This window comes from Zeus faber (assembly GCF_960531495.2).
Source record: "Zeus faber genome assembly, chromosome: 22".
In the NCBI taxonomy this organism is placed as follows: domain Eukaryota; kingdom Metazoa; phylum Chordata; class Actinopteri; order Zeiformes; family Zeidae; genus Zeus; species Zeus faber.
The window spans coordinates 12,206,678-12,224,206 of record NC_137209.1 but is presented as its reverse complement, the minus strand read 5'-3'; the positions used below and the strand labels follow the sequence as shown (position 1 = coordinate 12,224,206).

Genomic DNA, 17,529 nt, shown 5'->3' with positions numbered 1-17,529 from the left:
GTCGTCATGGAAACTCATGTAAGCATATGAGGGCAATTCCCCACATAGCCAGGTCAACCGGGTCATCGGCATATGATGTCTTTGTGACGTCACAACGCTCCTCCTATGCAAACGGCTGTTAAACCTCACCTCACAGAAGAAGACCACTCATTTGGCTGATCTAGCTGCCAAGTGTCCACTTCCTCCCTCATGGATGAGGACAGCGCTCGACCTCTCCCAAGCACGTTGCCGATTGGAGAAGTTTCCAGGTTAAGAAAGTTGATGAAATACCTTAACCCCTGTGCCTACTGGATCAAATTAGCATTGCTTTGAATTTGGGGACTGTTAGGATCGATTTCCTAACCTTGAGATGCAGGGTAAGTTTGTATAGTATTACTATTTATTTTTGAGAAGAACGACAGAATAAAGTTATTCTTTCCTCTACGGCTTTGTGAATTTTGGAAGAGGGTAAACATGACTTCCAAAAGATAGCCAGGTGGACTCATCTGTTGTCTATCTCTGCTTTCAAAGCGTCTCAACAATGCATTTAAAACATGGAAATATGTAATTGCTATGCCCAGAGCACATAGTAAATATAACAAACAGGGATTTCAAACGCTCCTCAGTGCTTTCTGTTTGTTTTATTTTGAACAGGTTTATTTGTAATTATGTACATTTTACTACATTTATTTACTTGTGAAATTAAACAGAATAATACTTTAAGATAATGGCTGTTCACATGAATTAACTCCCTCTCTCATCCTAGATGATGGCTGGACTGCAGACATGGACGATGGGGCTGATGGTCCTGGCCTTAACCCTCGTTCTAACACGAGAGGAGACAGCTTCCTCTGGTTCCTCTGACGTTGTGAGGAAGGAATCTCACCCCGACCTCTTGAGGCAGAAGAGGGGTATCTACCAGCAAACGCTCTACATGTACGAGGGGAGGGTTGATACCAGCCCCTACGTGATAGGATGGGTAGGTCCTGTTTTTTCACTGATTCCGAGTGCTACACTTTAGCTTCCATCTGATACAGAGCACTGATCCATTCCACTCAACAGTATAGACATGAGGGTCGTTACAACACCATGATCTGTGATATATAATCCATATTTACATACAATAGATTTTCCTCCATCAGCGACATCTTAAAAATCGCTGTTTCATATAATCAGCAAATCAAGTCACTTCTTGAATATCAAAATTTTAATATTCTTTCACATTCATTTATTAATCCATTCATTCATTCATAACCTTTATGTAGATATTTGGAGGTACATATGTCTCTTGGTGTAGGGTCTTTGTTGTTGAGCTTGTTAAACTAGTATCAGTTCATCCCTCGTCCCAGTAGTTTACTGACCTTTAACCTTGAGATTCTGGAGATTCCTTTACTCAGATTTTATTGTTGAAATGTGGTTTGTGAAATGTGACCCAACCCATCATTTATAGTAAGTTTGCAAGGTAGTGAAGGTTTGATCTAAATGCTAAAATATTTTTATAGAATTGAAAATAGAATTAAATAATAGAAAAGAAAACTAGTGACACAATTTATTTTTATTTTTGTACAGATCTGGTCATTCCAGAAGGTGAAGAGATATCACCTGATAGGTGAGGGTGTGAACTCCATCTTCACTGTGGACGATGAAGGACGTTTTTTTGTCAACAAGACTCTGAACCAAAAGGAGAAGAGCCGCTACCTCCTGAAGGCTCTGATGTATGACGGGGATAACACGCTGGTGGACTCTATACTGTTAGATGTCTGGGTGTTCTCCAGCGGCAGCGTCCCCGTCTTCCCAACAACATACAGTGGATCCATCAAGGAGAGGTCTAGAATTGGTGAGCATGCTGTTAAGCAGCAACGCTGCTGGGTCGCTCATTTGTCCTATTCCACATAAAGGCTCAAAGTCCAACAAAAGCCAATTGGATGTAACCATGAAGCATTTCTCCTACAACAGTTAAACTCATAGTCACCTCCATGTGAGGTGTTAAAGCTCTGAAATGTGTTTACATTCATAACAGAATATGGAGGCCATTCATCATCTTGAATGATAGGAAAGTTTCCTTTAAAGATTCTGTTGTTTCCCCTTCATTTACAACGATGCAATTAAATACAGATCTTTTCTTGCTGAGATGTTTTTCCTGTATCCTCTTGAGTGGAGTTTTCCACTGTGTCTTGTCCACATTAATGTGGAGCGCTCCTGTGACTGAATTCTTACTGTTTACTTCTCCTAAAACAGGAACTGAAGTGGTTGCAGTGACAGCGACAGATGCTGACAACCCTGAACAACCTCAGGGAAAACTACGGTACTCTCTGAGGCCAGAGGGAGAGCTCTCTGCCTTTGAAATCAACAGAGGTACAGGTAGGCTGCCAGGCTGTTTTCATAATGACAATAAATATTCTTTATATGTTTTAACATTCTAAATCTCATAAATAAGGGGCGGGGAGTCCTCTGGGCTGTATACGGCCCCCGAGACATTTTGTCAGGCCCGTGACGCAATTCATAAATACAAGAAATTCTCAACAAACAGCGTTTCTGTTTTTTCTGAGATAAAGTACTATAAAATGGCCACACACACACACACACACACACACACACACACACACACACACACACACACACACACACACACACACACACACACACACACACACACACACACACACACACACACACACACACACACACACACACACACACACACACACACACACACACACACACACACACACACACACACAGTAGCTAGCTAGCGACGCCATATGCACCGGCACCAAACAGGAGGCTCGCACTCTAGCGGCAAATGGTAAGTAAATAAAGAGTAAATAATGATCAAATACTGAAGGAAACATCCTAACAGTCGGGCTGGGGACCTCTTTGAGTCCATGTATAATACAACGGTTTCCAACAGAATCTCAGTGCCCATTCGCACTTCAAAATAAAATAAAAATAAGAAAAAACACGCCTGCATCACTATTTCCACCTGCAGGATGAAAACAAATGCAGAAATAGGCATAAAGGGACAATCACTTACTGTGTTACGATGTGGAAAGATTAAACAGGAAGAATAAAAACAAAGAAAAAGCTGGATATACAGTAGCTGAAGCTCTCTCTCTCTCTCCGTCTGTCCCTTTCCCTCATAAAGAAACCTTACAGGTCAAAAAAGTCTCTCTCTCAAGCATTCTTACGTTACCAAAGCATAAACCATAATAAGATAATTATTTTGTTACACAACAAGGAAAAGACATTAAGACAATAATGAAATAAAAAAATAGAGTAGCAACGACGCCGATAAAGAGGAAACTATATTTAATAACAACAATGATAAGTGAAATAAACAATAAAAAAATGACATGACAAAAAAATGTAATGAAGGTGAAGAACAGGGAAACACATAAAGGTGTGTAGTCACCTCCTTTTCTGAGGGGAGACCAGTTGACTGAGGGGACTCTTCTCTATGTTCATCTTTTGGTTTCAAGGCTTTATAATGATAGGAGAGGCAGTCGCTCATTTTTCTGTGTTTTTGAATTTAATTGCTCTTTTTTCAATATAAATGATTAGTGGATATGGGCCTAATTCTTACCTGCATATGTTGTTTGGGGTTTTCCTCTGGACATGGAGGATGCTCTTACAGAATTCTGCGTTCAGTGTTTCTATTTGGTGTTTGTCCCATTTTACAAAATCTGGGTTTGAAAGAGTCTCTCTCTCCAGGTGTAGTCACATCCAGGTCTGATTCCCTGGACCGTGAAACCAGGAGCCAGTATGTGCTGGTGGTCCAGGCCCAGGACCTGGATGGCCAACCCACAGGCCACACGGCCACCACCTCTGTCACCATCACCATCATTGACATCAACGACAACATCGCCTCCTTCACCAGACGTAAGGACTAGAGTACAAACTAAACATGACTTCATGGAATTCAATAAAGACCATTTGAGAAGTGGAGTCAGGGCCGTCCAGGGACAGTATTAATGATATTGGAACTGAAGTGTTTATGCTGCACTTTCTATTTCTATTTTAACAGCAACGTATTGTTTTGAGTGATGTTTGCATGTAGAAGAATACATCCTTTTAGGGTATGATAAATTAAACTTATCAGCTTATTTGATTCTGCTTATTCTTATTTATATAATATTAAACACATATTAATATATGTGAAAATGTAAGGCATTTAAATGGAAATTCTACATCAAAGTTGTTTAAATGACTGACAGATCAATGTCTTTGTCGATGGAAAATGCATTCTGTGTTTAGAACAGCAGTGGAAGTCGCAGATTTCACACCTCCTGTGTTCCCCGTCCACAGGGACGTACGAGTTTCAGGTCCCAGAAGACCAGAAGCTGAATGAGACCATAGGTACTCTGACGCTGGAGGACAGAGACGAGATCCAGAACAAAGACCCCGTCTTCACCATCACGCCGCCCTTTGACAACATGTTTCAAGTCAAACTCAGCCCAGTCAAAGATGGGGACCTCATGCTCAGACAGGTGAGGTCAGCGGCAGGGAAACTCAAGGCCATGAGGGCTGTCTTTGGATAGGGATGAAAGAATGACATCAAGATGAAACCAACACATATTTGTTTAAATATAAGCAGCAACATCCACCTGTAGGAACTCTTTCTTCAAACCTTCTTCACCTGCTGGTATCTCCCACACAACCAGTCCATTGGGCATCCTGGATTTCTATTGGTCCGTCTCAATAGTGAGGTTGCTGACAACGAACTTAGTGTGCTTGGAAAACTTGTCGAAGGCTTTGAAACCCATCAGCACCAGTTTAGCATTAAAAATTAATTAATCTCCAAGTGGTGCTTTTTTTTTTGGAGGGTTACAGTCATCAATTTATAATCCCCACCCTCCCACTCAAGGTCCTGGACTATGAGACAAGGAGCAGCTACAGTTTCACTGTGCATGTGTGGGAGAACAACCTGGAGACCCCTGCTGATAATGCAGACAGTGCCATCACCAGCGCCCAGGTGAGCTGTCACAGCAATACAGACACATGTAAAGTCTCAAATGGTTTTCCAGGCCCACATTCAAAAGACAGCTTGACTCACACTGGTTCCCACCCTTGAAAAATAAGAACAGTTTCCAGTCTGTGTCATCTCAACAGACATGAATTTACAATGTTAAAACCTTGTTGTAACTGAATTCCCTGCTGATTTGATTTGTGCCCATTTCATTTTTCTATTGGTAGAGATGATGCTATAGGGCCATGGTCTCCAGCTCTGTGCTATACCATTATCTCATTGTGGTCTTGTCTTAGTCCTGGTCAGTGGAATCAAGGTGAAGATGGCTGTGTTTGTTTACAATGACAGGAAACTGTCATCGCCCCTTTGTCCTCAACTGTAAACCAATGATTATGGAGAGTAGTTTGTTGAAAAAACTAAATCAAACCATTCGTGAGGTCACTGGAATGAGGCCTTGCAGTATAGAAATTGGAGCGTTGGTATTTGATATGGTAAATGAACGGCATCTGATATAACACTCTTTCTAGTCCATGGGACACAAAGTGCTTGACTAATTTGTCTAACCACACCTGATATGTGTAATGTTGTATGAAAGTTTGTAATGGTAAGAATAGCTCTTCTGCAAAATCTGTAGTGAAATCACTCGTGAAGTGTCAGTTTGAAGATATCCTTCACATCCCTGTTCAATCATTACACTCTATTTGTGGTTGATAGCACGAAAGCAACCTTAAAAGAGAAAAACATTCCCAACCTGCTATAGAGGAGCAGCTCATTAGCCAGCTGTAGACTGTGCTCATACAGGGGCAGCTCTCAAGGTTTGGATAAAAAAAGCAAAATGGATCAAAACATGTGCAAACTAAGCCAGCCAATCCTAAAAAATGTGATTCTAGGATTGAAGAAGAAAGTGTTTATGTATGTATAAACAAAATGTTTCAGTGGTATTGAACTGACTAAATTTGACAGGTGAACGTCAAGGTAATAGATGTGGACGAGCCCCCGATGTTTACCAGGCCTATCTACAAGTTTAGCGTGATGGAGGAAACCATGGTAACCAACATAGGGGCCGTGAGCGCCAGAGATCCTGACAGGGCCAGCAAGAGCATAAGGTACGACACACATTATATAGTATTTATATATAAATATATTCCACACTAAAGTTATACAGAGAAAATTATTTATTAGTGGTAATCCCTCCTCCTCCTCTAGGTATTCAATAGAAGACAAGGACTGTCCGATTGGAGTAGACCCCAGCACAGGTCAGCTGTTCACTCTGAGGAAGCTGGACAGAAAGCTGGAGGCCACACACATCTTCCAAGTCAGAGCTCAGGAGGAGCCAGGCGGTATGACACACACACACACACACACACACACACACACACACACACACACACACACACACACACACACACACACACACACACACACACACACACACACACACACACACACACACACACACACACACACACACACTGCAATTGCAATTCCTACTTAACTATAATAACAATCATTATGATAATGGTCGTTATTATGATGAAGCATAAGAAGGGAGTGGTTGCATTTGCATAGATGCCCTTTGTATCTTAAGTGTTATATTGAATCTATGACTGATTGTGTGACAATCCATGTGTTCGTTCCTCCTCTTCAGGTCTGGAATCCTTTTTCAAGGTCAACATTCTGGTTCAGGACATCAATGCTAATGCACCAGAACTAGTTTGGGATGAGGTCTTTGTCTGTGAGAATGACATGGCAGGAACGGTAAGATATGCATTATCTCACTAACCAAGATGCCTGGTGTGGCAGTTTTGCCTCCCACGCGTCACCCAAGTGGGGTGTTCAGGGACCTCCGGCACTGGATGGTCCCGGTGGTGGCTGCTGGGCGGAGACGCTAGCTGCCAGCAGTTACCTGTGGTGGTTGCTGTGGCTGCTGCTTCCCCGGTCCTCCGCCAGACACCCTTGGTTGGGCTGCCAGTCAGGAGAGGATTTGTGCTGGGCCGCCGGTTGACCCACTGGTGGCTCCAGGGGATCTTGGGACAGCCCTTCTGTGCCCCTTCCCCGTGCCGGAGAGTCCCTGTTCAGGTGCCAGTGTGGCAGTTTCGACTACCACACACCACCCAAGTGGCGTGTTCAGGCACCTCCGGCACAAAGACACAGAAAACGGGGTTGTAGACACACCAGTTTATTGTGGAGAGGGGGCTTGATAGAACAAGCCCCAGAGCAGATGGACACAGGTCATGACAGGGCTCCTCTCTCTTGAGTGTGTGTTGCAGCCGCTCTGATCCTGGGTCAGGTCAGGTGTGAGAAAATGTAGATACATAGATAGATGCCTTTTTGAAATTGAAAGCGCAAATGTGATCAATCAATGAAATAAATGTATTATATTGAAACTGAGTCTTTCTCTGCTTCTCAGGTAATCGGAAGGTTAAACGCCACTGACACAGATGACCAGATTCCATTCTTTAGTTTCTCCCTCGTTCAACCTTCAACCACCTTCTCCATCACAACCAGTAAGTCCCTGTGGCGGTTGGACAAATAGTTTATTCATCATTTGTTTTCCTTAAACACTGTAGTGAAAGAAATAAAGAAAGAAAGGCTTGTGAACAATATCAAATTCAAGATTCAAGATTCAGGAGGTTTATTCGTCACATAAATAAACATACTTTCATACAAAGATCCAGTGAAATGTAATGCAACGCCCCCGGTGAAAAATGTATTTCTAATAGACCAACTAACTGACTCCTAAAACGTAATACAGTAAGTCGAATACTTATAGAATAGAATAAAAATATATAGAATAAAATAAAATACAATAAAATAAAATGGAATAGAGGGAATATGCTTATGTATATGGAATAGGCTATTATGTTCTGTATATGCAGATATGTGCATTAAAGTGGCATGTGAATTAAAGTGGCATGTGAATTAAAGTGGCATGTGAATAAAGTGAGGTAGTGTTTGGGATAATACAGCACAGTATACAACAACCAGCTGACGTTCAGGTGGAGGCTGTTGTCCTGGCACCAGAGTGACAGGTCAGCCACCTCCTGGCGGTAGGCCTTCTCGTCGCTGTCGGTGATCAGGCCCACGATAATGGTGTCGTCAGCAAACTTGATGATGGTGTTGGAGCTGGACCTGGCCACACAGTCATGTGTGTACAGGGAGTATAGTAGGGGGCTGAGGACGCAACCCTGGAGGGATCCTGTATTCAGGGTGAGGGAGCTTGACATGTGCTTCCTCACCCTGACCACCTGGGGGCGGGCTGTGAGGAAGTCCAGGATCCAGGCGCACAGCGGAGCATTCAGTCCGAGCTCCTTCAGCCTGACAGCCAGTCTGGTGGGGACTATGGTGTTGAAAGCTGAACTAAAATCGATGAACAGCATTCTCACATAGGCCCCCTTCTGGCCATCCAGATGCGTGAGCGTGGTGTGCAGTACCTGGGAGACCGCGTCATTCGTGGATCTGTTCTGCCGGTACGCGAACTGCACTGATTCAGCCAGGGAGATGTTGAATATTGTAGTGAACACTGGAGCTAGCTGGTTAGCACAGGTCTTCAGTACTCGCCCAGATATGCCATCTGGGCCCGTGGCTTTCCTGGTGTTCACCCGCAACAGAGCTGACCTCGTGCCCGGACACTAAGAGTGCGCGCTCATCCCCAGCGGTGTAACTCCAATTAGCCGGCGAGCTAGCGGTGCTATTGCCAGACTCAAACCGCGCATAAAAGGAGTTCAGTTAGTTGGCAAGGGAGGCGTCCACACTCGTGGCTGGGGAGGAGCTGCTCTTGTAGTTTGTTATTGTCTGCAGCCCCTCCCACAAGCGTCTTGTGTCCCCCCCGCTCCATCTGTAGCTCCACAGTCTCTCTCTACGTCCGTTTAGCGTCCCTCACCGCCCTCCGCAGATTGTACAACGCCGCTTTGTAATTGTCCATATTTCCGTCTACAAGACTGTCGTTGTAAGCAGCCGTGCGAGCATTCAGAGCGCAGCGGATGGATTTATCAACCCACGGCTTCTGGTTTGGAAATATCCGAACGTTCACCGTGGGAACGATGTTGTCTGCTAGCGCAGCTACAAAGCTTACTGCCACCTCCGTAAACTCGCTGACGTCACTTGAACTTGATTGAAACATGTCCCAGTCTATGTCAGTCAGAGCGTCCTGAAGCACAACCTCCGATTGATCCGTCCACCGCTTCACTTCCCTCGTAATCACGCCTGTAAACGGGAACCAGCGAGATTGTGGCGTGGTCAGATTTCCCGAGAGCAGGGAGCGAGACGGTCTTGTATCCGTTCTTGTAAGGTGTGTCGCAATGGTCTAAAGTTCTATCTCCCCTGGTGGCACACGTGATGTGTTGGTGGAAATTAGGCAGAACTTTTTCAAGGTTGGCCCTGTTAAAGTCCCCAGTCACCACCACAGCCTCGTCGGGATGTTTGTTTTGAAATCCGCACAACACATCGTACAGGTCCGACAGTGCTGTGTCGGTGTCTTAGATGAGTCAATGTTGTTGTAGAGAGGGAAGGAGTATTGGAAACAACCAGCCATTTAAATATTTTTTTAACATTGATTTGAGAATAACTTTGATGTCTGAAATACTGCCAATTATTTTATTAGTTATTGTGTGACAAATATAAAACTTTCTGCTTATTACTTGTTTAAAAATCACATAACAACATTTTGATTGTTTAGACTGTCTCACAATGTCATATGATCTCTGCAGACACTTTTCCCTTAAACAAGGTCTTGCAGTTATGCAGTTTAAGGCATACAAAATGTTTTAATAGTCGTCTGCCATAAATATTTGGCTTGAGTTATATCTCAAGTTTGTATGGAAAAGGCTCGTGTAGACGCACGCATTTGAAAAAAGAAAAATAGACCTATCAAAATCAGAAATACTGCCCCGTGCAGCTGACCTGGTGGAGCTCCAATAGCAGTTTTAATAGGAAGCGGCACTCACAGAATGTAGTGCCCATACGCTGTGGCAACATGCCTGGTGGTGTTCTACCGTCACAGTGGAGGGCTCATTCAAGACTTATATTTACATTTGATATTATAACTACAAAAATAAATTGTACTACAGCTGCATGTACTAGTTGGCATGAAGACGTGTATATTTATTATATGCACACCAAATAAAAAACATGTGTTGCGTGAATTCTAGTGTTGGCTATTGGTACTCAGTACCTCCAAAGCATCGATCAAAATAAGCCAATACCAAGTAGTACCGAAACTTCTCCAGTCAAATGATACCTACAATAGGTCCTTTTTGTACCCAGATCCAGAAAAAAAAGATGAATTGTATTGTTTTTGCAGCCAATCACCGCAGGCATTCTTCGATTTAATGCAATGTGTTATTGGCTCACTACCGCAGCAGCAGCTACAACAGTCTGTCAAAGGATAGGTCCATCATTTTTAATGTCTATCGTAAAACAGCAGTCATGTGTCCATATGAACAGTGAAAGAGACTTTCCTCGCTGTAATCATTCCTCCTGGACACTGGCAATTTGTTTAAAATTACACTGCTCAAATACTTCATTGTACAGTTTTTCAGTTATTTAATCTATAATTCAATAATTTCAAATTGTATTTGTAAAAAATAATTTGCATGGGGAGTAGTGGTGGCATTTTACGCAACTGAACGCTTCCATTTGCATGATGGGTGCTTGCTACCGAGTGGCCTTTTCAGGGCCCTCCGACACAGAGACACAGACAGAGATGCTGCAAGCACAGCGCTTTATTGTAGAAAGTGGCAAGATGGAACAAGCCGGGAGCAGATGGACACATGTCATGACAGAGGCTCTCACTGTGTGTAAATGGGGATGGGGGTTTTACCTGTTGCTCGTTGATTGCTTTAATGGGCAACAGGCGTACACAAACCCTGATCCCAGGCCCAATTACCTAGACCCAAGACAGGGTCTTAAACTCAAACCACCCCACACCACAATGGGTATAGTCGAAAAAAATAAAATGTATCGAATCAAGTTCTCCATTGGTGTCGGTATCACTTGGGTGCTGGTATTGGTACTGGTATCGTCATTTTTTAAACAATACCAAACCGGAGTTATTCACACGCTGAATGGAAACCCCTGCAGAGGGATGCGTTAGGTCAGGCCTGGCCAACCCGCGGCTCGCGAGCCTCATGCGGCTCTTTGGCTGGTTTCATGCGGCTCTTTCACATGACAAGCGTCAAAAACTCAGAAAAAAAAAGCGCAGCCATTCATTCCCTATTGTGATTATAAAATCGCTATGATATATCACTCGTTTTCCACCGCGGATCACTTCCTCATTTACTCAAAGCGAACAGCAGCAGGAGTCATGTCCCATTAACGCCTGTTTTATTAGTCCAAATGCCGCGTTTACACCAAAAGCGCCGGGGCGGCGCGCCTCCATACAAAGTCAACGCGGCATTAGGACTAATAAAACACCAAATAAGATTCAAAAAAATTTGGAAGTTTATTTTCAACACTATTGAAATGGTTAGTAGTCAACATATAAGATGGATCGGCCGGTGAATTGCGTTGCGTATCGAACATCTCCGATGGAGAACTGTGAGGGCTGGAGGGGTGTGTGTGTGTGTGTGTGTGTGTGTGTGTGCGTGTGTGTGTGTGTGTGTGTGTGTGTGTGTGTGTGTGTGTGTCGCGACTCGCGAGCTGCAGGAGGAGGACCGACTGAAAGCTGCTTTAAGGGAAGGGACCATTGAGTTCTGGAGAAGTGTGCCAATGGAAAAATGCCCCAATGTCTAACGGGCTGCGCTTAAGATACTGTCAATGACACCCATGTGAAAGAATTGCTTCGAGTGGCAACAACGGAATTCAAGCCAGATTTGAAGAGCATTGTTCAAGACAAGGAATGCCAGAAGTCCCACTAAGCAACATGCATAGTAAGAGAAAAACGGTATTGTTAATTATTATATTTTTGTTTGTGGACTTGGTTGAACTGAGAGGTATACCGCGGAAACGCAGTACTTTCAGTACTTACAGTACTTACTTTTTTTTTTTCAAAAATGTGGCCAGGACTCCGGAACACCTAGTCCCAGGTATATGTGGATGGCCAAAGCATCAGATCGTGTATGGTAGGCAAGAGCCAAAACTGATTCTTAAAGGTTAGGGTTTAAGGGACACTATTGAATAAATTGACCCAACATGAAAAAAATACATCCTTATCATTAAACCCGAAGTCCAATTCCCCCCTCTATGAATAAATAAACAACAGTACTTTTTGAACTGAGAGTTTGTGTGTGTGAGACAGTGCACACAATGTTATATTTTTGTTTGTGGACTTGGTTGAACTGAGAGTTTGTGTGTGTGAGACAGTGCACACAATGTTAATTGTTGAAAATAACTGGCCTGTGGTCTTAGTACTCCTTCCATCCATCCATCTTCAACCGATTATCCTTAGTCGGGTCGCGGGGGCTAGGAGTCAATTTCTGTCATTATCATGTTGGTGTGTGACATTTACAATAAATCTGGCTGAGCAGAGGTCTGTGTGTGTGTGTGTGTGTGAGGAAGGGATGGGGTGATGTTCATGTGTGCCCATGTGTATGATGTGGCTCTTTGCAGTAACACAGTAAAAAAAGTGGCTCTTAGTCTCTGACTGGTTGGCCACCCCTGCGTTAGGTAGTCAAGGAAACCAGGTAAACAATTTATTTATTTTTTATATATTTTGAACATCTTTGCCTTTATCTAACAGCACAGTATGGATTGACAGAAGAAGGGACAATGTGTTTTTATTTAGCGTGTACATTACAAATGTGCACGTCTTTATGCTGAATGTGTATGTCCCTGTTCTCTGTGTGTACATTCCTCAGCGAAATCATACATTACCAATGAGCAACTTCCGTAAGCGAGTAAAATGCACTTCATCAATTTGCACTTTTTTCATATAATGCCTTTTACAATGTATGGAATGTACTTTGAAATGCCCTTGTTTATGAAATGTGCTATGTAAAGTTAATTTTCTATCTTATTTCCACAAACTTAAATAAATTCCCAATTTCAATTTCTAATTCCTTTGGCAGTTTTTGTGCATACAGATAATACAGAGAATTCTGTAGAGAAGATCTTCCCCTGGCCTTCCAAGGAAACTTATTTTGGGAGGTGATCTGACTAATTACACTTATTATCATCTCAACCATCCAATTAGCTCCAGTAGCCTTTGTTGAAGTTGTTTTCTCTCTAATCTGTTATTTTCTGTTATTTTGATCTATTGTGTCGTTTTATTTCATTTGATTTCATTCTGTTATCATCTTGGGTCTAGTCTAGTGTTTTTATTCTATTCCAGTAAAAGCTGGATCTATTTATCTATATGCTGAAATTGAGTCCCCCCAGTCTAGGAGGGAGTGAGGCAGGTGAAGGAGATGAGAACTAGTGTGTTTAGAAATGGACTGCATAGAAGCTGGGTACTATAGTGGCTTTCACAACTGAGTTGTGCAGAATTCTATCTCTGTCACTAGTGAGCAGGTACGACATGTCCTTCAAGTCAAGCACCTGCCTGTTGATACCTCCCTTGTACCCATGGCAGGGACCAAGTCCAAAATATCTGAGGACCAGAATGACACCCAGAATTGAGGGATACAGGTTGTCAACATGGTTTAGAAAGGAGGGAACATCACCAAAGCCTCTGACTGAAAAACAGCGTCTCACAGTGTTCATGCTTCTGTTATGAGTGATGTTAAAATTGTCTTGTATTTCAGACAACTCAGACAACACAGCAGACATCAGATTGAAGCGCAGCCTTTTCAGCCTGGATGACCCTACAGACTACATGCTGGAGGTGCGAGTTGAAGATGGAGGACGCCCCCCTATGAGCAGTGTTGTTCAAGTGCCCATCAAGGTTTGTGTGTGTGTGTGTGTGTGTGTGTGTGTGTGTGTGTGTGTGTGTGTGTGTGTGTGTGTGTGTGTCAGCATTTGTCTATGCAGCTTCACTCTCGCACTCTGCCAGTGTTTCCCCACCTCTACAATGACACGACGCACCACTATCCCTTTAACCACTAAACATGTAAGAAGCACGTATAAGTGCTTATTATTCAGGCCTAATAGTGATGCAAGCCTCACAAACGATTTGTTTGTAGGAAAGTCACGCTGGAAAGAGTGGACAAGAGATTGAATGTTCTACTCACAAACTAAAAATAATGACTGAGGACTAAACTAATGTCCAAGACAAAAAAGGCCCAGGCATTTGGTCCAACTCATATTGAATGTGGCTGATACTCTTTGCATTCCACCAAAATAAATAGTTTTGATAGAATTAAATGATTGTTGTGAGAAATGCTTTTACAACTCAGAGCTGAAACGATTATTGTGACTCGTTCACCTGAAGTCCTCCCTCGCTCACCGTACGTGACACCAACTGAACGAAATGGAAAAAAAGAGTTGGAAAATCAGGCTCTTTTTACTGAGTGACTCATCAAGAACCAGGTTTTAAAAAGGAGTCAAACCGTTCATCACTACGAAAGGTCCTCACTCTCAGAGGGAACTTGTTCTGCTGGAGCTGGTATTCTGTCTGGAACATCATTGAGCCTTGAAATCTTGTTGCAAAATAATTTCCATTGTTTATTTTTGGAATAAGTGGAATTTGAAAAATGTTCACGGTGCACCAGGTGAGCTCTCACTAGTGTGGTGAAAAAAAACAAAAACACTGCTCTATACTATGTGTAGTAAATAAGATTTGTTTGCTGCTTAGAGCAAAATATTATTACTTTTTTTGGCACAGGAAATATACAAATTGATTTGCTAGACATTGACAAATGTGCTTTATGTTACATTTATTGATTGACTGATTGAAATATCAATTGGTCTCATACTTTAGGTATGTCCATGTGACGACAAGCGGATCCACAAGGAGTGTAAAGTCATTTCTAAGATGGATGTTGGTGTTATTGCGCTGATAATCGTACTGGTTTGCCTTCCGGCCATACTGGGTAAGTGAAGATGGACGGACACACACACACACACACACACACACACACACACACACACGCACACAGGCACACACGCACACACGCACACATGCACACATGTATATTTTTGGAGAGCTGGTTGGGGCTGGAGCTGAATTTCTTACTAGCCCCGAGCTCTGCATATCAGCCTTTTATGGCATCGTGCATTGCGTGAATTACATAAAATTACATAGTGACACACACCGTAAGATTTGTTTTGCATTTTGTATCAAATTGCATTTCATCAAAGCAGCAGCTTCTCCTCCTCACAAACAAGCATTGCAAGCATAGTGAGTACACCACAACAACAACTCGCTTTTGTTATGCCTTATTCTGAAGTTGGATGATGAATGAAGTTTCCTGGTCGAGCAAGTTTGTGCTTTGCACCTTTTTCAGTCCAGTGCCACCCAGTGTACAGAGGTGTCTTGACACCATGCTGTGTAGGCTGCGTATAGCCATCACAGATGTGTACATTTCAGGCTGTTTGCGACATTGCGCACATCTCAAAGAAGTCAGGAGTCACACAGAACCACGTTAAAGCCTTAAGCAGTCATGGCTAAGAAAACAACTGAAAGCCTCTGCCCACAAACATTGGAAATAACAGACATGACTGCATATATGTACGACCGTATGTGTATGTATGTGACAAATAATCTCTTGAACTTGAACTTGAACATGAGAGAATGATTGTAAATTTAATCCAGGAAATGTAGAACACATTTGTTTGTCGCAGTCGCCATAATGCATCTGGACTGTGAAGTGATAGATCATCTTTTATTACCAATAAATGCTGATCTGTCCGTTGATGGAGGCAGTTGATTGATCCTGAATTGCTCCATCTTGAGAAAACACATTTTGCCTTTTAAGACAAGCTCCTTTTCATGTCTAAGAACACATACAGAAGAATTCAGCGGCTCTGACGCTTAAGCCCCTTTCCCCTTTCCCCCCTTTCCCATAAAAAATAACCAGCAAAGGCAGGCAGTAGGTTGTCATTCACAAATTGGGCTCCTTTACGGAAAAGTTCTGTATGGAGTCTGTTCCTACAACGTTACGGATACATAACGTAATGCTCGCACGAGAGTTGTTTAATATCATGCGAGGCAACAAATTAATTTGTTTTTTAGACCAGCGCTTCACTCCCTGTCGATTTGTCTCTCTGTGACGGACTCGGTTCCCTCCGCTGACAGAGCCCCCATCCCTGAACGCAATTACCCTAACCCAACGTTATTCAATCAGTGTGATCATTTTCAAACTGTCCTACACCCTTTGCCTCCAGAAAAGGAACATTCGGCACCTGTTCTACCTCTCCCTGTCCGCTCGCTCCCTCCGGCTCCACACTCCGGTGCAGCCAGTGTGCAAGTGAAGTGTTTGTGCCCGATGTCCCCACACGGCTACCTTAACTGTAAAAGACATGTCTAGGGTCTGAGTGTCATTTTAAAGAAGAGAAATAATACAATTTAAGAATATAAATACCAGTATGGGAAGAGACTGGACGTGTTTCAGTTTCGAGTCTTTGCAGCTCGAGCCATGGTTATGATTAGACTCACCATTTCCGAATGTTTTTGTTTTTTATATTTGTATGAAATACATATCTGTAAAAATCCACTTTTTGTGCTTTATTCGGATTTGGCTTGACCCCAACTTTACGGCAATGCAACTGCTTCCATTCCCAAACACTACCATTCATAGCCGTACCAACATTTTTCCCAAAATTATACTAGGTCAAGAGTGGGGAAATTTACGGAACAACTTTTACAGAACACTGACACTGGAACCCTTACCCACATGAAACAAAAACGGAACATTGCCAGTAGATTTCAGTTTTCAGTGCAAGTGGGAAAGGGGCTATAGATGAAGTAAAAGTATACAGTGAGAATGTATGAATGTCAAGATGAGACGAGGAGACAGTTATCTCCTCTCACTCTCCTGTCACAGGAATGCTCATGATGTGGAGGCGCTACCAGAAGAATAAGACCCTGGCCAGGATGAAGGACAGTGAGGAGGATGGAATCGAGATGAGCAATGATCAGCTGGTCTCCAACAACAGGAAGGATGGAGGAGACATGAGCAATGCTCAGCTGGTGGCCAACAACAGGGAGGATGGAGGAGAGATGAGCAACAATCAGTTGGTCTCCAAAAACAGGAAGGATGGAGGAGAGGTGAGCAATGATCCGCTGGTTGGCGACCATGAGGAGGATGGAAAAGAGATGGACATTGGCAGGTATGTGGATGATGGAGGAAATAATATGCTGCTTATAGGAATGTATTTTTACTAGTAATGAGCATCAATACAGACACTGGAATTAGTTATTGGTGCAATGTACAGTATATTCCCAATAGAAAAAAACAAAACTAGTCAGATAGTATAGAAAAACAGCTTGATATCCTAGTTAGGGGATGCAAAGACGCTTCATCACATACATACCTGCTTCACGCATTAAGTCCTACCACAGTACATGTTTGTGTCTTCCCAGAACTGCAAGTGTTCCTCTCTGACAATGAACATGAGCATGTTAGCAAATACTCCATGCACTGCCGGGCCAAACGTGACGTTTGCAGCCTCCTCCATAACCAAATTGACCTCCTGGTCATTGTCAACAATGCCATGCACAATACAGGCTGCCATATACTGTAGTATAATCCTCTCAACACGTCTGA

The 17,529-nt window shown here is 42.9% G+C and overlaps 1 protein-coding gene across 1 annotated transcript; it reads left to right on the top strand.

Annotated features, from left to right (window-relative positions):
- Positions 1 to 772: 772 nt before the first annotated feature.
- LOC307247130 (cadherin-5-like) lies at positions 773 to 16,234 on the top strand (the record flags this gene model as incomplete). The annotated part of the gene is made up of 12 exons (XM_080023196.1): positions 773 to 958; positions 1,549 to 1,816; positions 2,218 to 2,334; positions 3,691 to 3,858; positions 4,285 to 4,466; positions 4,844 to 4,951; positions 5,909 to 6,051; positions 6,152 to 6,285; positions 6,594 to 6,703; positions 7,356 to 7,452; positions 13,627 to 13,766; positions 16,148 to 16,234. The coding sequence occupies 12 exons, from the start codon at positions 773 to 775 to the stop codon at positions 16,232 to 16,234; spliced, it is 1,740 nt and encodes a 579-aa protein (XP_079879322.1).
- Positions 16,235 to 17,529: the final 1,295 nt, after the last annotated feature.